The sequence below is a fragment of the Aquila chrysaetos genome, chromosome Z (genome assembly GCF_900496995.4).
Source record: "Aquila chrysaetos chrysaetos chromosome Z, bAquChr1.4, whole genome shotgun sequence".
In the NCBI taxonomy this organism is placed as follows: Eukaryota; Metazoa; Chordata; class Aves; order Accipitriformes; family Accipitridae; genus Aquila; species Aquila chrysaetos.
Window position 1 is genome coordinate 50,225,146 of NC_044030.1, and position 23,444 is coordinate 50,248,589.

The 23,444-nt window shown below is 40.0% G+C and overlaps 1 protein-coding gene and 1 long non-coding RNA gene across 6 annotated transcripts in view; one reads left to right on the forward strand and one right to left on the reverse strand.

Moving 5' to 3' along the window:
- Positions 1–23,444, reverse strand: part of ADAMTSL1 (ADAMTS like 1) — a 489,531-nt gene that overhangs the window by 16,079 nt on the left and 450,008 nt on the right. For all 4 annotated transcript variants that reach the window (XM_030004255.2, XM_030004254.2, XM_030004257.2 and 1 more), the window contains 4 exons: positions 22,732–22,859; positions 19,136–19,264; positions 12,034–12,213; positions 10,060–10,194 (listed from right to left, as the gene is read on the reverse strand). In XM_030004255.2, the coding sequence (XP_029860115.1) occupies positions 10,060–10,194; positions 12,034–12,213; positions 19,136–19,264; positions 22,732–22,859 (572 nt within the window). The remainder of the gene's footprint in view (positions 1–10,059; positions 10,195–12,033; positions 12,214–19,135; positions 19,265–22,731; positions 22,860–23,444) is intronic.
- Positions 22,004–23,444, forward strand: part of LOC115336754 — a 38,991-nt gene continuing 37,550 nt past the window's right edge. For both annotated transcript variants that reach the window (XR_003921901.2, XR_003921900.1), the window contains exon 1: positions 22,004–22,100. This is a non-coding gene — a long non-coding RNA (uncharacterized LOC115336754). The remainder of the gene's footprint in view (positions 22,101–23,444) is intronic.

The window sequence follows — 23,444 nt, forward strand, 5'->3', positions numbered from 1 at the left end:
TGCTGTAGTCTTTACTCATCTGCCTTTAGCCACTAACCATATCTCCAATTATATTATTCCTATGGCAGAAGATGCTGCCTTGCCCACAAAATTTGAAGCTTTCTTGCTCATACAGAGCAGAACTCCTCATACAAGATGGAAAAAGCCAGTGGTGACCCGTGGCACATCCCAGCCATTTTCATGCTGAGAGGTAGATCCAGGCACTGGGAAGACCCCATCTGCCGTGCCGGAGGATAAATACTGGGCCTCTCACTCACTAGTGCAGTGGCTACATGGGTCTTTCTGTGTCCCCTGTTGCTGGCAAGCCCTGCCTGCATCCACAGTGGGGAAGGGTGTGGGCTGGATAAAGCTGCCCTTTGGGGCTGGTTCACTCTGTACGAAATAGGTATTACAGACAGCAAGGGCTCCCTGGCAGAAGGCGAGTGACGCACACAGTAGGCTCTGCAGTTGTAGTGACGATGTTTCACTGGCAAGGAGCTAGTTAATGCAGCTAAGTATTAAAAAAGAAGGAAAAAGGGAAGAAAAAGGCAGAATGAGAGTGTGCACACTCCTCACAGTGGTCTCCCCTTTTCCCTTTCCCCACTTTTATTTATAAGGGTAAAGAGTCTTTGCTGTTTGTTTTAATTTCCTTGGCAAGGTCTAATGCAGTTTTACCCATGGCAGTTCTCTCCCCAGCGCTCACTTCCTGACCACAAAGGCACAGCTTTCTTTGCTGCTCAGTCCTTTTTCCTATTTCTGTAAGCTCTCTATTTATTCCTGCTGTGCTTCATTTTGCATTATTCCTTTAGTCCTGAAGTACTAATATGTCTTTTCCTACTCTTGAGCTGAAAAACAACTCATTCAATTTCCAAGATACTCATTCTCAAGTCAATGAGTGATATGAAAGATTTAAGCCTCATAGGTTTAAGGCTGCCTAAGTTAAAACCAATGGAAAACAAAGGAATGTACGGGAAATGGACAAACTTAACAATAAGTGGCTGTATGAGTTTTGCCTACAGTATTCTAATTTTTTATAGTTTGCTTGTCTTTTAAGATAATTGCAGGGGTTTCCACAGGTCAGCATATAGCCATGACAACTGACAAAGACATGCTGTGAGCTCAGTTTTACTGTCTGCATTTGCAAACAGTCTGCACAGGATAAATGAACAAAGCAGAAAGTTCAGTTTGATGTTAAACACAGAGAAACTGAAATTGACTTCAGTGTGCAAATGGTCCTAGTTTGTGCCTGTTTTTCTTTAAAAATTTTATTATCAGGCAAACAATATAGTCTTCCTAGTACTGACTATTTTACTTGCCTTGTATATTATTTCTTCTTCCAAAACGTATATATAAAATATTAGCTAAAGGAACAGCCAGTAATCAATAATATGGGGGAAAAAAACCAAACTCTATTCCCTAGATATGTTCTACCACTGACTAATTATTACTTTTTTAAACACTTAACAATAAAACTTTACTAACACCTATGAGACTCATATGTAATGGATACTCCTCATTTGTGTATGCAGAACAAGCATCAATCACATTTCACAAGTGATATTTCCTATACGTTTCCCATGTGTATGGATGCATAAGCTGTGGGATAATGTTTTATGCATATTCAGTGAGAACCTGAGTACAATAAAAAAACATGTTCCATTAATATCCCCTTCTCATCTCCCAGCAATAATTTTAATACCATTTAATGCAGATTACCAACACCTATTCTCTATTTCCTCCGATCCCAGTGGACATTGACTGCTTTATCATTCTAAAGCTCAATACCTGTCCCTTTAACACCTGAGAAAGAAAAACTGGCTTTGTTTCCAGACAGCACAGCTATTGCAGAGCTTTAGTGCATCAGAACCCTTGGGAAGGCAAGGAGGGAACATTTTCTGGGGTCTGTTTCTGAGCAGTGAAAGTTCTGGCATGAAAGGGCCCTTCTCCTTCAGTCCTTAAGAAGAGAAAGAAAATATTGCCTTCAGCCTCCCTTCCAAAGTCTACTGTGACTCTGAATTCATTCAAAGCCAGGATGAGTCACAGATGGGCAAAAGCTGGAGATACAAACAAAAATCTAATACAAATTACATCTTCTAGTAGGGAAAATGTTAGTATTTCAAGGGTAACAAGCAGGTATTTGGAAAGGGAAGACCAATGTTTCACAACAATGCTAATAATTTCTTGAGAGAAAAGAATAAATGCAGAGCACAGGCCAAATTCAGCTCCTCATTATACCTCTGCAACACTTTCTGTATGACTGTAGCTGCAGAAAGACTTTGGGCTACTGTGCTAATGCTAAGAGAACAAAATATGAAGCATGCATCACTCTTTCACTTGCAGACTTGAACGACAGAAAAAACCAAATGCAAAGGCTGTTGATTTTAGATTTTTTTTTTTAGTAGCCTGATACCTTAAATCAGCAGAACTGTATGGAAAGCAATGGTGAAAACATCAAACAAATTTTGCAAGTACTAAATACAGTTTGCAGTACAAATAAAAAAAAACAAAACAGCATTGCCTTTAAAAAAGATATCTATTCTTAAAATATAGATTATTTTCATGCATTCATATCTGTCTAACAAATAGCTCTGTAATTTGCTATTGACCTGCTGATTAATCCCAGGCAGTATGTCTAATAGTTAGTAAAGACGGAATCTGAATTAAGACTTCAGGTCAAGATGAGGCAGTTACTTTGAAATGTCTTTAAACAAAATAGTCCTGCAGTCTGAACTCAACAAACTACTTAGCTTTCCAACTGCAGCCCTGAAGCTGCTGTGCCATGGGAGTTAAGCTCAGCTTTTCCATTATCCCAGCAGCTAACCAAGGCACATGAAGGTGCATGCTGTCTTACCTGAGGCCAAGCCATATGCCAGCAATGGAGCTGGAAATCAAACTCTTGCTTTCTTAGTCTCAGGCCAACACTTTCATCTTTGAAAATTATTTCCTATTTAAGAGATCGGTCTGGATAGCATAGCCTGGATATAAACTGTAGTATGCAGTTTGGATCCATTGGTATTAATATTCAACTACATTCTTGTACCTTAAAGTTCAGTTTTACACCCTCACTATTCATCAGTGATCACACTCCTTGCAAAGTAGGCAAATGTTTGTGCTGTGTTAGTTCAAAATACTTTGAATCAACAACAAAAAAAAAGCCTGAATTTGAAAAAAAAGTAAGCAACCCAGTTGGTTAGGGACTGCATGTTTTAGGACATCACAAAGTACAATAAATGTAGCACAGAAAGTCCACAGAAAATTTCAGCTAGACTTAAAACCCAGAAGGCCTATGACCCTGCCTCTGGAAGTCACAGATATGTACCTATCCAAACATAAAATTGGGAGATGAAAGTTGATTGCCAACTACTGTCTGAAATGCCTGGCAAAGGAGGAAAGAAGGGATTTGGCAGCAGAATTATCAACTATATTAAAACTGAAACAAAGCAAGCTAAAAAAAATAATAAATCTGTGATTCTGTATATATTTTACTGAACTCAGAAAAGTGTGGTAGAGCACAATACACTATGTTAAAGTGATAAATATAATGCAGCTACAGGATTTGAAATATGACAGCATTCCACCCTAATCTCTACATTCAAAGAATTAAAGTATACTTTCAAAATAGAAACAAGATTAAGGATGAAATGAAGAAAAAAAAATGCTTGGAACAAAATGTAGAGAAGTCACAGATCAGTGTGAATAGATACAAGCTTGATGCTGAGCTACTAAGTTGTAGTTCACACTGTACTACTGTGTTCACGCTACGCAGGTGAGATCAGACTGGCAAGAGAAATACTTAGCCAATTTTCTGTCATACCTGATTTTCTCCTTAAGTGACTGAAATGAGAAATGCATGTTAAGCCTAACTGACGTAAATTTAATTCAGTCCTGTATCTAACATAAGGAAGAAAATTTCACAGCATGTATTCAACTTTTAAAAATGCTATCAAACCAAATGAAGATAAGTAAGATCATGTCGGAAAGTCATATGTATGTAAAACCTGTTTTGCTGAAGTGGCAAAACTAAGAGACAAGTCTTTATAGTTTGTCTTATGGGGAAAGATTTTTCAATATAGTACAAAGTGGAAATTTAAACAGACACTTAACTCAGGGTGTTATGCAAATCACTTCTCAGTGCTTTCATACACTGAATGAAATAAAACTTACAAAAGGTAATGTGATCCTGAAAATCCCCAAAAGAAAGAATGTTATAAATGTAAGTATAACCTTTATTTTTAATAGTTTAAAGAAGGTCAAATGAACATAAACATATGCTAGACAAGAAAAGCCATGTATTTAGGAAATCTTGAAATAGGCCAATTCAGTTGATGACAGTAGCATTTTAAAAAAAGGACGTATTTTAAATTACTATTTATGGCTCCAAAGGAGCAGTTGAAACTTATTATACCAAACATATGACATGGTTTTTAAACAGTTCTCAAAACACCTAAACTGGTTACCCAATGCCACACATGTTGTTGTTATTAGATATCATTTACATAGCATTGTAAATTTACACCATATTCAGCAAAAATTGAGTTAGGCCCATTCCCTGCCCCACAAAGGCTGTAAAAGAAGTTCCCAAATATATGCCACATGGTTGGGCCAGTAAAAAAGCAAGGGGATTTTCAAGCTGTGGCAGTAATACTGTTTTCTAAAAATGACTCTGACAACAAGAATCCTACACACTGAGAATCTTGTATTAATAAGGACTGGGCTGAAAACAATCACCAATGGCAAATCATGAAACCAAAGCCTATTAGAATGGATACAGTATGCAGAAATGACTTCCTGAGCTAGCTCTGATGGGTTTATTCAGTGCATGACAAAAATGGAAAAGGAATACCCTTCTGCCCCACCATTCCTACAGCTCCAGGTTAACTGTACAAGTACATTTATAGGAGAAAAATAACACTCAAAAGAGGCACGTGGAGCAAGCACTGAACAACAGTACAGCACAAGGAGTTCAACAAAAGGCAGAGCAAGAGCTAGCACATAATGTAATGACCTGCCCAAGCTGTGAAGGTCAGGTGCTGCTGTAGAAGCCTTTCTGTATTTCTTAAGCTGATATATATAAACTTGCTACATCCTAAGACATCAGCAGCTCAGGAAACTTCCTGTGGCACAAGAAAAAGAACAAACGCAGAGAGCAGAGGAGGTGGAGGGCAGATAGGTGCAGGAAAGCCAGTGCTGCTCGCTCCAGGGAGACTGTTACTTCTGTCCTATTAACAATGTGCTTTAGCCTTTTGGGAGAGGTTTTGAGAACCAACACGGAGGGAGAGGGTGCTTCAAAATTTAGAATGGGTAAGTCCTTTAGTGAACAGGTCAGAAATCCCACAGTGTTTGAAAACTCCCTTAACGCTACTCTAGAGCAAAGCTTAAGTTGTGCAAGAAGCTAAAAGATCTTTTATGTGAAGGAGCTGGCCAAATGACAGGTCTCCAGACTGGGATACCTGTGGCAAGTCTGATACCCCTAGTTTTTTACCAGAACTTGCCTTGGTGGAGCTCTGCATCATTTGTATCTATGTTAGAACAGAATCTAGGTCAGTGATCCTGGAAAAGCTTAGAGACGCAAGTTCAAGGGCTGCAACTCTTACCACAAACCCCAAATTAAACAGATGTTGCCCCAGAGGTCAGTGATACTATTTTATGTGGCAGCATTCTGGCCCACTGCTGCAGATCCCTGGGTTTCAGATTAACTAATTCATGGCACCAAACAGCAGGCAGGAAAAAAACCCAAGGGAGCAGATTGCCTAGAGGACCTTGCTCTTTTGACTCTGCTTTCAGAGCCTGGTAGCAGCAGGACTAGTGTCTGATTGTCTGAAAAACAAACACCGTATCAGTGTGGTCAAAATGTTCAACCAAGCAGAGATATCATCACGTACTGTATACACTGAAATGTACACAGTACGCATATGCAAATGAAAAGCCACACATTTCAATGAAATGCTACCGTGTAGTCTGAGGTAGAAGGAAGATACTGCAGCACTGTATGAACTTTATATAATATTTAGAATGTAATCAATGTGATAGAGTCCGGGGAATTAATTGCAATGATAATGGCATACTCTTGATATCGATTTTAATTCTCATCTTTATAGAAATATCACTTACCTGGGAATTCTCCTAAATAGTGTGACAAGGCAGAATTTTCACTGAGGCAAAAATGGAAGGGAATGGAAAACACAATTAACAGGACAGATTATCCCCTGAATGTACCTGGTGCTTTATCCTCATCACAGTGGAAGTATTATTAGCGTAAAATAAAATTGCTAAAAAAATATTCTTTAGCATTAGAACTACTTCTCAAATGTGATGTCAATTTATTACAGACAGTGAAGAGGAAAACAATGATGTTGTGCAAAATAACTTCTCAGACAGTCATGACTTTACCAGACTCCTACTGCACAACTTCTGCAGCTGTCTTTTTCCTTAGGGGAGCACAGACACTGGTTTAATCATAATTACTCATGAGTTTTCTCTTTGCTGACTCTGTGCAGATTGTAAATTATTTTGTATTTTGCATTTCTGCTTCCATTTTAATGCAGCAGGAACTCCCAAAACCTAGGAAAATGTAGAGCCGGCTTATGGTAGAGAGGGGAAGAGCAAAAGGGAGTAAAGGAAAACTTATGTTTCAAGAACATATACTTTTGCTCTTGAGTATATCACCAAACCTTGCAAGAAATTTGTACTGGTAAGATCAGCTGTATTCATCTGGATCTTTTATTGCTTTTTACACTGATTTTGAACAAGTATTAGACCCACGTTTACAGACATTATGGCTCAAAAGCAAGATACATAGCAAGGAATAGCAGCACTATCTTCTCTGGCTCTGCTGAAAGAGTTTGGCCCTGATCATGGCATCAGTCTATCTGTATGATCTGTTTCTTCTCCTAAAGTACTCAGCGGCACAGCATTTGACTCACTAAAATGCACTGCAGAACATTCAAAAAGTTCTAGGTTAATTTTTCTGTTCAGTGCCACATCTAGATAACCCTTAAATCTGCAGGTAGGCAATTACTAGCCACAGACTTGAAGTGGTCCCCTCTGGGGGGCGGGGGGGGGGTGGGGGTGGGGAAAAGACTGAAAACCCTCCTGAACTTTGGGCCTTGGCTCTAATGCAGTTGGCCCTCTCAAAATAAGTAATTTATTGATACTCAAAAGGCTGGCCATTGCAAGCAAGGTGGCTACCATAATTATAGTTTTCCATTCTGCTTTCTGGGACTTCTGAGCATCTAAGTGACTCTTACTAGAAAATGAGGGGGATATACTATTGCCAGTAAAAGAAAAATGAGAGGAAATACTAGTTTTGGTAAAGGCAATCCTTTGCATCTTTTAAGTGAAAGGTTTTTGTTATTATTTTGTTTTAAAAACAGCTTCATCACTAAATAACATTGGTGTTTGCAGAACAGGAATTTGTAGTCCAGCTCTTCATCTTCTGAAGCAGCAGTGAAATTGGCAGCTAAGCTGCTCTAACTCTGTGGTCATTGGGGATAATGTATAAAACCAGAAAGAAATCTGCTTTCTAGGACTGTGTTTGCAGTGCTGGCAGTCAGTAAAATCGTGTTCTGATTTGTGAAGTGAGTAAATTTGATATGGAAGTCTGCAGGGAGAGCACAATAAATATGGAGCAGCAGTACTTCCTTTTTTTACAATTGACTGTACTTTTCTGGTCATGAAAAAGTTCACTTTACCATCTAACTTTACAGTTATTTTCAGTATCTCCTACAAATAGGGACTTTTTCTGGCTAAATACACAAAATTGGATAGAGGTAGTGTAGCCTGGAAAAGTGAAAATTCAGAGTCCTAAGCTGTGGGTGACAGCAGGTTCCCAGTGAACAAACTGGAGAATATGTAATCCAAGAGATAAAAGGGGTGGGAACCAGATTCCAGATAATTGCCTAGGATTTTCCCCATAGGTTCACTCATATCTTCAGATTCCCTAGAATAACCATTATGCTCCAGGATTTGCATTGCGTTCATGTCATCCAAAGAATAAAAACAGAATAAAGGGCAAGAATTTGCATAATGATGGCATCTCCTCTTTTGATCAAAAAAATTGCTGCTATTTTTTTTTTGCCAAAATATGAACATTTCATTAGGATACAGTGAGGCTATGAAGGTATCACAGTAGACCATGATAAATTTAGCCACTGCACTGGAAGACTGTGAGAAGACTAAATTTGGGAGTAAATACAGAGTCTTTGATTGTAATCCATACTGATATTAGTGTACAGAGTAAAGTAGATGTAGATTTTAAAAAAAAATCTAAGAGATGAGTCCCTTTTTTTTGCAGTAATGGTTATCATCACTGTGGATGAATCCAAATTCTTTGGTATGACTACAGACAACGTATTTAAGTAACATACATAGAAGCGGAATGCTTTGTGTGTTTGTTTCAGTGATACAACATGATGCAGCACACTGGACTGTAGCTTTCTAATTGATTGGATAGCCCATTCCATGCTGATTTTTCATTGTAAAAAATCTCTCAGGAGGTTTCCTTAGATTTTAATAATAATAGGCCTCAAATCCAGGTCGGTAAAACTCCAGTGAAGTTGAGGGAATTGCCTCAAGAATGAAACTGGCTTGTTATTTTGCTATTAAAATTCATGGAGTTTCCTTGCCCCTGAAGTGGAATGGCAGGGTACAGGGCAACTAGGCCAAATGAAATTAATTTAGATGTGGTTATATACAGGCAGTGCAGAACACCCTTTGTGGTTCAATTACTACTTTCAAACAATAAAAAATCCCTACAACTACTAAAGACCTCTTTTTGGAAACCTGAGAGGAGATGGATGAAACAGGAGTGTGACCCAGTCTTACAACAGTGAGTACAATAAAACTATACTCAAAATGATTTATTCAATGCTAATAAATACCTTCAGATATTTCCCCCACCAAGGACTATTGCAGTGAAGTTTTTGTGCAAGCAGAAATGTAATACGGAGCTGCACGCTAAAAGCCTTTGCAAATATATGCAGATGTCAGCACTGGGGAAAAGTAAACCATACAAAACTAAAAACATAAATAAAAAGCCTCCACTGTGAAAATAAAATCTTAGAATTGCTACTAAATGTAAGAAAAGAATGTTTTGGAAGGTACAGAGACCAGAGCTATAAACACTCAAACCAGCTACAGACTCTTTGCTAAAAGTTTCAGATCCCTACCCCTAAAAAGACAAAAGATTGTTCTAAAATTGCAGGACTTGACAAGATTTCATTGTATGCAGTAACAAGGCATTAGAGAAGCTGTTCACCTATCTGAGCCTCACAGTTAGTAGAGGCTCAAGATCAGCATGAGAAATGTAATTTTAAAATAAACATACCCTGAACTTTAGAAAAGGATGAGATTCTCTTTGCAAACAAATCATGCCCACAGATCTGAAAGGAGTTTACAGCATGTAACAGAACTTGCAGTGTAAAGAGGAGAAAGCTATATGGAAGGCAGAAAAGGATGAAAAGAAAGAAAACATTTCATTGGGGATTATTTACTTATATGGTTTTGTACAGACATTAGTTGTGTGATATAACAGAGAGGAATAAAATGAACAGAATGAAACAGAGAGCTTGCAAGAGAAAAACATGTCTAAAGGGATAGGCAAAACTCTAGAAAAGGCTCTGAAGAAGAAGGATATACAATATGAATAGCAGACATATGGAAAGACTAGTACACAAATGCAGAAGAAAAAGAAAAACAGAACCACAAGCATTTCTTCTTTTAGATCAACTGGCACACCAGTTTGCCATGTCTTGCTTTGAATGAGATTGCCAGTCCCTCAGAGCAGGTACTGCTTCTTACGGGGTGTTATAAAGTGTGGCACAATGGAGCCCTTATACTGCATGCAGCTTTGGGGCACTACACTAATAAGAGGACCTCCTCTTTTTAAATGAGTTTCTGAGTTCTGAGAACAATTTGGCAGTGATTATGACTGACAATGTGCTGTTGGTTTGATGTCTTTTGTCCCAGTGCTCCATGGCTAGATAACTGAATGCTTAACTGTAATGGATAACTGGATGCATAACTATAATCTAAATCCTAAACCCTTTTTAATCTAAAAAAATCTTAAAGCACTTGACTTACCTATAAGAACAGAACTCCCTGGACTGATGGTCATTTTTGTTCCTGAGGGAGAGGTCAGCACTGAATGAGTGCTGGTCCCAGAACTGGAAAGCATGGCTGTCAATTCTTCTAGGTAAGGAAGAGGTTGTGGAGGCTCTGGTAACAGATTGGGAGACTGAAGTGATGAGCAACATTATAGCAGAAAACATCTTACGGACATCAAAAAACCCACCACCAGTTATTGCTGCATTATTTGCCTTGCTGCATTTTACAGGGGCAGTCAAAGCAACTTTGGGAAACTACTAAAGGTGTGCTTTGCCTCATGTTAGTTAAGGCACTAGAGAAGTTATTAAAATAACATCTGTATCATTATGACCACAAAATGAAAGAAATTCTCTCTGAAGACCACCATGGCATTCTGGTTGACCCTCTGCATATGTGATGAAGATACATGATATCAGGAGATATGAAAGAGCAAATCTATACAGCATAGAAGCTGAATCAAATGTCCATGGCAGTCAGTGGAAAACTTTTTAATGTCTGCTACAACCCAGATCAAGCACTGACTAAATATGGTTATAACCCTGCCAAATCCTGTGGTATACTTAGGCAGAGCTCCAAAGCACTAAGAGTTCAGAGCTCAAGAGGATCAGTCTACACTGAGAACTGCAGGACTTAGTTCTTTACCAACCATAAAGCTATTTTAAAAATCAATTGCCTTGCCCATCATTCCCAATTCTGTTTGTCATGGAAATGATGGGATATTTGATTTAAGTGAATGGTGGCTTCATCCCCTTCCAAATAGATCACGGCACACACTAAGCAATTTTCTATTGCTGATCACATTCAGCACCAGAAGTACGAGTCATGCATGCTTGAACTGTTTCTTTCCATCAAGGAATTAAAAATGTCATTTGCCTAAAAACATAAGCAGCTTGCATAACTCACAGTAACGTTGCATCTTTAAAAACTAAGCCATTTATAAAGATCAGAAAAGGACTTAAAGATCATGCAGGAGTTTTTATTTATAGCCTGAAATCCAGCTGATTTTTTTTTTTCCCAGAGTTTTTTAGACTGAGTTTCTAGAGCCAGTCTGGATTCACAGGGAAATCATGTGAACATTCATAAAGGGGTTTTAGTGTTGTCTGTGAAACTGAGTAATCTCACTTTAAAACTTCCTTTGGAAGCTGCAACATCCATGGGACCCATGTTCACTCTAGCCGTAAAAGATGAGAGCTGTAACGGATACTTTAATGGTGTTGCAGCAATAGCAGGGACTAGGTTTCAAAATTTGAAACTTCACTATCAAATGTACAGAAGCACTTACAAAGTCTGGCTGGATCATTCATCTGCCAGGCATGGAGAACTGATAGAAGATGAGTTACTAGGAAAGGGAAACCCTTTCCCACACATCCAATTACCACAAGGTAACACTTCCACCCATGCTTCACAGCTGACATTGTCTCTTCAAATCACCCAGCTGGGCTTTCTCTCTGTTGTTTAGAAACCCAAGAAAAAGTAAACTTTGCCCTTCACTGAACTTGGGAAGTGCTTTTTAAAAGTGCACTGGGTTTATGCACCTGTTAGGGGTGAAATGGGTCAGTATCACACAGCCATGTACAGAAAGGCTGCTCAGCAGAGGCAGAGCACTTCACAGGGAAAAAGTGGCATCATTCTGATTTCAAGAGAGTCACTTTAAGAAATGGTTAATAAATGCTTTTCTTAACTAGCAAGTCTGAAAAAGTGAAACTGAATCTCTCAGGACTGGGAGGTGCAGTCATTGTGCTGAGACATTTTCTCCTTATCCATCTTCCTTTTACCACCACCTTATTTCAGGTAATGCTGTCAAGAGAACAAATGCAGAGTGATTCTTTTCTTAGAACATGGCTGCCTGTATGTCCTTCCCTCTTTCCACATCCTCTGACTAGATCTGTAGGCTAGATATACCAGCAGCCACATTACTATTGCTGTAAATGCAAAATACCCTGGACTTACCAAGAACCAACAGCTGGGAGCTTTCAGTTACCTCCCCACGAAGATTGGCTGCCTTGCAGGAGTACAACCCCTGATCTGACAGAGAAACATTTGCAATTAGCAGCAAACCATCATGCAGATGGTGAGCAGAGGACAGCTTGACCTTGTTCTTAAACCAAGTAACTTCTGCTTCAGGAACACCTGAAAAAACATTGACAAAACATAACACAAGAAAGATATAGTGGTTGCTAAACAGTGCTATGGTTGCTACAGGCAAAATTATTAAGATAGAACAATGAGACAGAGCAGAACAGTTAAAACAGAATTGAAGGCTTCCCTTTTAGTGTCCCAGAATTGTACAAGTGAACTCTGAACTCATCACTCTTGAAATTAGATCAGAACAAAGGTTAATCTAGCCTTGTATCCTGTCTCTGGAAGAAGCCATAAGCCTCTCCCAGCCTCCCACTAGTTTCAGCTCAGGAACTTTCTGAGCCAGAATTAGTTTTTGTGCAGTCAGGAGCCCTCCATGGACTTCTGTTTTATTAATTCATCCAATCTTTCTTTTTGAAATTATGCAAACAATTAGCATTGTTAACATCTTCGGAAAAGCAGTTTCCCTGGCCTCACCAGGCGTCTTCAGACAACAGATTGTTACAGATTCATAACCCACTATAGGAAGAATTGCCTCCTTTTGTGTGCTTGGATGTAAGGTCTAGCTATCTCTGTTGGGTACCCCCTTGTAGGAATGTGTTCTGATGTGTAGCTGGCAATACCTCTGGTTTTCCATTAGGTAGTATTTCCTTGGCATAGAGTTTTCTACCTCAACTTAAATGCATACCAGATGAGGTAATTTAGTGTCACTGACTACTAAAAAATTGCCTTATGTGAACTGGTATTGGAAGTCTCAATAGATGGGATAGACCTATGGAGCTGTGCCTGGGAGGAAATGGTACTGTGTGGACCCATGGCTGTAAGGAGTAGCAGATCAGTAATCCTGGTAACTGCTGGAGTGCATGCTGTCCCATTTGCGGTACCCTCTGTATGTGGGAGGTGGTTAATCTCTTTCACATGAACATGCAGTTTCCTTGTGTCTACTGTAGATTAAGGGCATGCATACAGGCAGTTATTCTTAGGTATCTGCTGCCCACCTAAATCCTTCCTTGCCTTATGTCACAGCAGCATGTTCCTCTGCCCATTGCCAGTACCTTTCTGGTTGTCCCTCCATGTCAAAAAACAAAACCCACTCTGTCTATTCTGTGGCCCTGGCATCAGAAATACCTCACTTGGGCTGTGCTCACTGAGCACGACCATCTATTTGTTTGTATTCATAGTGGCTGCCTGAATACAGGTGCCTCACTAAGCATATGCAGATGGAAGTGGGAAAGGGAGATTTTCCCTGTTCTTCCACATCAAAGCATTGTGGCCTTTTTTCCACCTCTCCCAGAGTCACCTGGTGATTTTGCCAAGACATCTGGGATGAGTATGTCTGAACTTGGCAGCCAGGAAGGAAAGCTGAAGCCCTGTAAGGGCAGAGGGTCTCATCCACATTCAGAAAGCAGCAGGAAGTAGGCTGTAAGAGACTGCAGGGTTTTTCTCACCTTTGTCTGAGGGTAAATAGCATATGCTAATCTGGATCCTTCATGGCATACCAGAGAACTAATCATTCTTGTCTATGATACTGTTTTCCAAAGGCTTACCCTTGTTTGTGTTGCTACAACTCAGTTTTTTTAAAAGGATGGGCTGTTGGCCTGTTTCTGACCCCCCACCCCACAACTGGGATAGGACCAGTACACAGCTCTCCATCTGGCTGCTAGTCTTTGACCTATGTGGCATGGGTGGGCCGACCACCACTTAAAACCTCACTCTGATTTTTTCCAGAGCATCCAGGCAGAGTCCTCAGGGGAGTTCAGACAACCGCTGGATAGCAAACAACCCCAACCCTTGAGTTTATTCAAGCCTCTGTGTTTATTGTATTTCCATTGCGGGGAAAGGAAGTTTGAGAGGTGAGCTCTGGAGAGCAAAGGAGACTATTCCAGTTCTGCAGTCCCTGAAATGGAAAAACACTCACATCCTAGCACTTGTCCTTCCAATGCCACCCTAGTGAAGGGATGATCCACTCTCTCTTGCAGTCTAACCTACTTACAGTGCACAGGTTTTCACATTATGGTTATTGCTGAACTTAGGCATGAAAGTACCAAGAAATGTACCTCAGAAATAAACAATCACAAGATTATAAAATTATAAAGCTTTCTCCAATTCCAACTTTGAAGATTAAAATTGGGTAGAGCTTTCAAGTTTTTCTTGAAAATAAAGGAAGACAAGTGCAAATAGTGGGAGAAGAGGAAGGGATGAGGAGTGCTGTGAAGGGTAAAGAAGAAGGGAAAGGGACAATGAGGATTTCATATGACCACAGTCCTCAAGGGCAGGGACTCAAATAAAATAAATAAATAAATAAAGTCATGCAGAACTAATTAGCTTCTTGCAGACAGCTGCTCAGGTAGTCTTAGTCCAGAAAGGCAGATTCCTCTTGTATACACTTCACTAGTAGAAGAAGCAACAAGGGGTTAAAGGTGAGACCCCTTACTGTTGAGGTATTACTGTTGAGTCTAGGAAAGGTGCACTGTACCTACAAAATGTCCAGCAGCTCTACAAAAACCTTTTTCTGACTGCTACTCTACAAAGTGTGTTCTTCCTCTGTCTTTGATGTGAAGTTTCCACAATAACAGGAGATTTTTTGAAAGTAACCTGTACAGCTGTTCCTACCGTTTGGTTTAGGGCAGGTAAGCAGTATATGTCAGTGAATAGCAGCTTAATTTTCCTTTGCGCTTCCACCTTTAGTGACATATACAAGCCTCAAGACAGGAACCGGAGGCAGCCAGCACAGGGATGAGCAAACACATCATTGCACAGCATTGCCACAAGGTGTAGCAAGAGCATTTAAATCAGTCTTGTTGGGTAATGGTGAATGACAGAGGGCTGAGTGTGTTTGCCTTGCAGAAACAATCACAGAGACTGAAAGTCTGAGAAGTGCCAGCTGGAAACAAAACTCACTTTGCTGGGCAGGCAGGACTTTAGGTGGTGAATAGTTACGTAAGCCTATTCTTCAGCTTTCCCGTTCATCACTGTGCATGTATCCAGCACAAAAAAGGCTACCTGGGATATGTAGCAAGCAGAACTATGCATGCCAATCAAGATAATTTTGCTAAACCAGGCGCTTCTGGGGAAAGGAAGCATAACAATACAAGGATCTATCAATGGTAACTTGTTTCCAATGACATAATATTCCTGAAATAGTGACTTGCATGTCAGAATCTGGTATAGCTGATGAACAAACATGGGTCATAAAGCAAGGTAAGAACTAGAAAAATATAACCTCCAACATATAGATGAAATACAGAGGAAAGGAATGTTTAGGAGAGTTGAAAAAGCTGCAAGCTGAAACATCAGAGAGAGAAGGATATACAGTGCAGGATGGTAATATATTTAAGTCACTCTTCCAAATCTGATCTGACTCAGCAGGGACCAATTGTACATGACACTTGGCAGGTGCGGGTGCCTCTGTTAGAAGTCTTATGGCCTGAAGGATACCACAGAGAAATGCCCTAAGAACTAGATTTTTAAAATTGGTTCCTCCTTTCATATGCAACTGTATTTTCAGTAACAGCTTGGTCCAGATCAATTGAGGCTTCTGGTATCTGAAGAAGTATTGGCACAATTTAAGTGTTGAAGTCAACAGAAAGCTTCCTAGTGACACCAATGTGATCCAAATTACTCCCATATTCCATTTGGAAGTGAAATTGCCCACAGCAATCAAATTTCCCACACCAGAAATGCTGCTGGCTTTCTGAAGCTTGGAGAAAATCCTCCAGCTGGAAGTCACAGGCATCTGCAAGATTTCTGAGTGACTTGTGGGTGGGAGTTCCCTTAGGATTAGTTTTGGAGATGTCTGGGATTGACCACAATCACCTATGTTTAAAAAATATTCTTTCACCTCTACAAAAAAAAGTGGCAAAGTTATGTCAAGTGAAATAAGGCTGATCTTCAAGTTTGAACAAAACTACGCCACCATCTTTGTGGTATGACCAAAACAGAGTTTCAACCTGACATAATTCATGTCAGGGGCCAATTAAACTCTAATGCATCCAGAATTATTTTGTTTTCCGTTGTTTTATGGCTAATATCTATAGATTCCAGCTCAGAACACAGATTTTGACAGTGCTTATGCCCTTCATAAGAAGTTAAAGAGCAATATAAAATTAATCCCTAGGCTCTGGTAATGTTCTCTTTCATTATCTCATAAGAAACCTTCTCCAGGCTTATCAACACCTGTCAGCAGCAAGTGTATACTTCTGTCCCTTGACAGCAAGAGCAGCTTTAGAAAATGTCAGAACTGATCCTTATACTTAATATTTCTCTTATAAATATTTATTCTGCTGTCCTGCTGACTCTCAGTAAAGATGTATCCTTACATGAGCCAAGACATCAAGATCAAATACATGCATGGTCCTATACTACAGACTATTCAGCACAGTGAATGCAACACAGCTTATCATGATGAGATTAACAGACACCAAATTCTGATCTGGAACAACTCTCAGTTGCTGTGCTGGCTCAGGGCATCCTGAAATGACCAGTGAGAAAGTACTAGAAGGAAAAAGGCTACAGCTTTTCAAAGCTGTGTGAAGAGTTTTTTCATCTAGATAAGTCTCCACATATTTTCTGGATATGTTTGTTTGCTTTCTAATTATGTTCATGAACTTGCTATGATTTGGTGGCCATTTCATTGTTAATGCCTTCTGAAGAACTTTGGCAAACTACATAGCTGTAAAGTTCATCTACTCTGAAGAAGTCACTAGGATACACCACGTTTGTTGACTGAATCAATACTGCCATGTTACTCTTCTCCTTAGAATTGATTGTTCTAAGTAGAATGATCAAAAATATATTAAAAGTTTGGATAATCACAACCCTGATGCTAAAACAAAAAAATAGTGCTTACATTGGAAGGACAATTATATTTATTGTCATGTTCTTTACCAGGTATATTTTCCAGGCATTGGTGAGATAGCTGACAAATCACTCTGTTCCTGGATCTCTTTGCATATGTAGCTTTTTTTTAATTGCTGTTGAATTATTAACACTACTTGTATGAAAATAGGATTCTAGTGCCTGTAAAATATTTCTGCCCTCATTACTCACTCTCTTATTCCCTGTGTAACATCACAGTTTGTGGTCTATGACTTTATCATAATTTCAACAGTATTAATCTCTGGTGTCAAACATAGCTGACATTTTCTGCTGAGGCAGTAGCAGAGGATAAACACCCATGAAGAAAAATTATGGTTTAAGGGAATTTATTCTGTATCACAGAAGAATCCAATATACAGTAATTCTACCAGATAGCAAAAAGGCTTCTTCTGGGAAAGAAGACAGTGATTCTGCAGTGACACTGCTAAAATTTTCCATTGTGGACATACATTGTCATAGTAGGTAGGCTTCATAAAATTGCTAGAGATGATTTTACTCTCAGAAAAGGCACTGAGTCTGTGTCCCTGGCCATGCTGTGCTCCCCTCCTTTATTTTTCTGATGCCATAAGAACTGTGGTGACTTTGCTCAGCTACGTCCTGTTCTTTTCATGATGTCTTTATAATAAAGGGAAATGGCTACACTTCTTAAATCAGCAGTCACTGTCTACACCTGTGGGACCTCCCCATCTGCAGCTGAGAGAACCCAGAGAGAGAAATTCAAAGTAATTTATGTTCATATAATTTTTAGTCTCATTCACACACTGTCAGTGCAGGTGGCCATGCAGGGGCTTGGGGAAAAAGAGTACAGCTTTCATCTCCTTCTTCCTTGAAAGACATTGGACATCAGTCTGATTGCAAGACAGTGTCTAATGTCTATATTGAGAGGGCAACAGAATTACTGAATTTACTCCTTCATGAACCACTAGGAAAAATGATGCTGTATTTTTCTTTCATTAATCCCACTGAGAATAATTAATAAATTGGGATCCCAGCCTAGTGTTTTCACAGCTATTGTGCATACTTTGCTAAAGGACAGATGAACAAATAGTGAAACTTGAGCCAAATACTCTTTTCATGTAAGAATTTGCATAGGGGTGTGGTTGGCAGCACTTGAAGAAGGAAAACTGACAACTGCTAAGTGCTTAAAGTGAGCAGGAAGTGTAAAAAAAGCAGGACATTTTTATATTTGCAGTGCAGATGCTTATTTAGAGTCATCTGAAGTAGCTGCTAGGGACAAGAAGCTAAAGCAAGGCTCTAAGGGACTTCATACAAGTCTCCACCGGAGATATCTGTGTAACACTCAGCATGGCTCACTTTGTGTTTTATAAGCTGCTCCCTTCCCCTCCAATTCCTCCTCATAGTATGCATGGAAGTGTAATGAATCAAAGGTCTGGCCCTGGGTCTTTAGGGATTTCCAAGCTCGCTCTCTTCCCCCATCCCTCCTCCCCATACCAACACCATTCCCATCAACAGCTGTAGGACTGCAACATGCAAATAAGGTCAACCTCTTTTGAGGTTGGCATGGAAAGAGGCAAACTGCCATTGTAAGGCTGAGGGACATTCAGTCTCTGGCTGGAGAACAGTTTCAGGGAGAACCCTGTTTCAGCAGAATTCCTCTGAATTCCTGCACTCCCAAGATGAAAAAAGAAAAATCAGAAAAAGAGTGTGCTAACGTGCTCTTAATTTGAAAGAACAGAGTTTGGCAGGAAGAGAAGGAACTAACCGGAGGGGACTTTGAAAACCCCATCAATGAGGAAATGAGTCAGTCCATGCTCGTATATTCTCACCAAGAATCCCCCACAGGTAGGAATGTGTATCAGTTTTGTTGTACCCACATCATACAGTGTATCTCTCACAAAGATGCCTGTTGTATTGTTCCAGACCAATTTTCTTAAGCCACTACACTTTTCTTGTTGCTATTGATAAAAGGAAGACAATTTCTATGCTAAGAATTAATGGAAGCTATGAAGTTTGCCTGAGTCCTAGGAATCCTTGCAGTTTCACTCAGCTGCACCTGGAGACACCAATTTAGGAAAGAACCCCACATAAATTTATAGCCAAAGGTACCTCCATTGGAGACTAAGTAATTTCTCACCTGCGACCTGGCAGATAATGGTAACATTTGTTCTCTGGATAGTTTTCACTGTGCTTCCAATATCAACAGTGACACCAGGCGATTCAGTATTGATCACAGTAGCTCTTGATGCCTTTATCAGTGGCTTTCCTGTATAAAAGAAGCACCACAGTTTATCAGACCAAGCACACTGGACTTGCATGGGACAGATGGCCTAGGACACTCTGTGCAAGTACCTACACAGGACAGGTGGACAAGGGAAAATGCTGGAGTATAAGGCCACCTGTTCTTTATAATATTACAGCGTTGCGGAATTCCATGGGAAAAGCTGTCTTGGAAAAAAGAAAAAGCATACTTAGAGCAGAGGCAGAATAGCATTAAAGCCACATGCACCAGCTGAATCAGTAACTACCAGTACAATTGCAGCTGCAGCAAGATGTTTGCCTGGTACTGCAACCAAAATACCATCCTTTGCCAAAGCCTGAGTGATGGCTACAGGCACATTAATAGTGCAGGAGGTTTAGAGGAACACACAAGCTGTTTCTACACATTAATCAGGTTTTCTTTAACCTATAGTGGAAACACTGGGATTGGGAAGACCAGACCATAACCAGAAAGTTTTCTTGTAATGGCTAGTATAAGAAGATGAGGGACATAAACAAGCTCCTTTCGTTCAGATAAACTGTTTTGTTTTATCTAAAGCCTGTAGTAACAGTGTTATGCATTAACCCTGTTTATCTCTAACAAAGATAACTGCTTTGCCTCCAACAAAATTTTCAAATTGTTTTCAGTGTGCTTCCAACATTGGTGACAGCGAGCAAGTGGGTCAAGGTGCTGCCCTGCTGTTGTGCCTGTCTATGTGGGATTAGCTATGGAGCTATCCACCCTTGGGGGCTTGAGGAGCCTTCTGCAACTCCTTTTGTACGGGCACTGCAAAGGCATGCCTACATGACACCACAAAGTTCAGAGGTACTCGGGCTTAGCTCTGAGAGAGGGGAGTGAAGCAGCAGAGCTGACAAAGCTGGGTTAAGGCAGCCCCTGTCTCAGCCAAAACGCTCTGCAGTGAGGATATTGGCACGAGCGGCAGAACACGACAAAACTGCTTTAAAGGGTATGGGACTTAGGTGCTTTTGACTCAGTATTGTATTTTCAAACTCAACTTTACCCCCAAATCTATAAACACATTTTTTTCCCCTTTAAATAGTCAGATACAAAACAGGTTCAAACATCATCAATTGCCTCCAGAAGCTGCAGTTTTAGGCTAATGCCTACCACTGGCTTCATTTGTGTGTTAATCTGGAGGTGACCAAGGAAGAAGAGATAGAGGTGAGAAGAAGAATTTGGTTTCATTTAGCTCACGGAGAGTCCTGAAAATTTAATTCAGCCCTAACTAAATATTGCTCCATATAGCTATATTTCAGGGCTTTTAAAAGATGCCTTTCATCTGGAATTCCTGTCATATCAGTTTGGGGTGGTGGTGGTATTTTTTTAATTTTTATTTTGGTGCTTTTAATGCCTAATAATAGCAAAGTAAAATATTACATTTGATTGTTGAAATAGCTCCAAAAGTTTTCAAGCTTTGTGGCAAAGCCTAAAGAAAAGAAAGAAAAGTTCTTCAGCTATCCATCAGCCTTTTATTTTCCTGATTGGTTTCCACAATCTAATCAAAAGATCAAAAATCTGTTTGCTGTTCAAGCCATAAATGAGTAGCAAACCATTGAGAAACATGGAAGCATATTCCACTGCCTTTTTTTCCATGCATATGTTTCCATGCATACTAATCAGAAAATTCTTCAATGAAATAAGCTTTCAGCCCTACTCCTGATCCCTCTAAAGATGGTCTGATCCTTCCATTTTTTTTTTGGAGAAAGTACTTCCATTATGCCCAAAAGTTGTTGCTTTGTTCCACATTTCATAAGATGTGCAGCTCTTTGCCTTGTATGCGAGATGGAAATGTATACCAGTTTCTAAGCAGAGTTCAGCTTGAGTCTGGGATTCATGAATGTTAATTTATCTACAAAGGTTAAACTAGAGCCTTGACAATTAATTATAATAAAAAACCTAATAGCCTTCCTGTGCCACATGTATACCTAATGATCAGTTTATTTTTCTATAGCTTCACACAAAGTTGTCTCCACAAATTATGTTCTACAAAGACTATGGCTTTTAAACTCACTGGAGCAATATGGACAGAATAGCAGTTTTGAATGATGATTTTTTAACCTCATGTTCAGCTTCTTGCTGGTGGAACACAAGAAGTTTACTGTGGAGTTGCTCCTTATAAAACAATATACTGTCTCAGCAGCAGCACCGCTGTCATGTGGCTCAGGATTCAGCAAAGATATTCCTGATCTACAGCAGTGTAAAAAGGATCAGTGTTTTTGCCTACATGTAATATGTAGCTCTGATGCAGATCTTCCTTTTCCACTCTGGGGGCTTCAGCTCTTCTCCTTCTAAGAGACAGACAGGGTCTCTTTCCCATTACTTTACTGATCATCAGAGCTTCACTGCTGGCTATTGCTGCATTCTTAGGTTTTCTTTATGCGCCTCTTACTTGAAATTTTCTCCATGTTTGGTGTAAAAAACTTAAGCTCATCAACAACTATTCCTTCCTCTAATCATACATGGACACATTGGCAGCTGATGGTCACTGCCCGCACACTGGAGGCCTCCAAATGCTTCCACGTTCTGGAGCAGTGAAATGGAGAGGTCTGAAAAGTCAGTAAGCTTTCCAGCATTCCTAATGTGTTTCCTTTTGCTTTTGCGATGAATAGGATCCTCGTTCTCTAAGACCTCTCAGCCTCATCACAGTCCTTATCTGTCTTTTCTGTCCCTTCATTTTACCCCACAGTCACTTATTCATGTTTGCTGCTCTGTCCTTCCACTAGTCCTGACTCGGTTGTGAGCCTGCTGACACTGCCTGCCAACAAACCTTGAATAAGCTGGATTCGTGTACTGCCTCCCATTTTCCTTGGCTTTTATTTGGGTGAGTTTTCTTTAAAACTGAAATCTAAACTAACAAAGGATATTTAGTCTGCTTTAGAACTCAACTGTTGGTAGAGAAATATAAACACAGAAGTTAATTTTTTGTGAGCCTCTCTTTGCCAGCAATTAAAAGAGTGTCAGCTATGCTTGTGCCACAATGGGTTGAATATGATACAGGGCTTGATCCTGCAAGAGGCTAGCTCTTCAGCTCTGGTATTTTTCAGACCTGCCTAATGTACATCTGAATAAGTCCTTCAATCAGTCTGTTAGACTTGAAGAGATCAGTGTTAGGTTTAAAATGAAGCATATGATTTGGGAGGTTTGGACTGCTCTGCCCATATAGGCTGTGAATAATCAGGATGAGCACTGTCTTGAGAGCACGTCAGATGTAGCAAGGTAGAAAAGGCATTGATCTCTTGCAGAAATCCACAAATCTCATGAACTGTCTGTGAAAGCTGGACTATGCCTCAGGGTTTTCCAGAGTTCACACACTATGTTTTCACCAGTGTACCTCTGTTGACTCACCTTGCCCACCCAGCATTCACAGCCATCTGTTCCCCCCCAAACAATTTCTGTCCAGAATCACACAAGTGGCAGGGACTATCCTGCAATCACAGAGAGTGAACTACTACCTGCTAAAGTGACAGCAATGGAGACAGAGTCAGATCCCAGGGCATTGGACGCATTGCAAGCATAGAAACCCACATCAGCTTCCACAGGCGCTAGAATCTGCAAGGAGTCGTCAGGCTGAAGCAGCATCCTGGAATAAAGCAGAAAGAAAGATATAATAGTCTCGTAATTTGTGTGAGCATGAATATATTTACTGGGGTTTTTTTCAGGTTTTGGTAATTTTTTTACAGTTCAGGCCTCTAGGTTATGTTTAAATATGTATTAAGAAATTTGAAGTCTTATATTGAGACTGTGAGCTGTGATCACTTAAATTAAATTTTGGTCTCATTCCCAGTTCTTCTACTGCTAATAACGTGTATTAGAGAAAAATTGCTGAGTACTGAGGACATCTGCCCATGGTTTGTGAAACCTCCTCCTCTGCTGTATCACTTCCTGTATGATGTTGAATGACTTGCCTAGCCTCCCTGTCTCCCAGTCCTGCAAAACAGGAGTAGCAGTAGTAAAGAAAAAGCCAAATTATTGCACTGGGAAAAATCATGAAACCTGCTGAAGCTAGGCAGAAAGAAGTGAAGTGAACCACAGGCTCAGTGTCAAAGCCTGAAATAGGCTCCAAATTCTTTGATTGCTGGGCAGTTTGTACAAACTCAACAGTCTTGTTGCTGCCCTAATAGTCAGTGAAGACAGAGAGGAATACTCAGCTCCTCCTTGGGCTCAA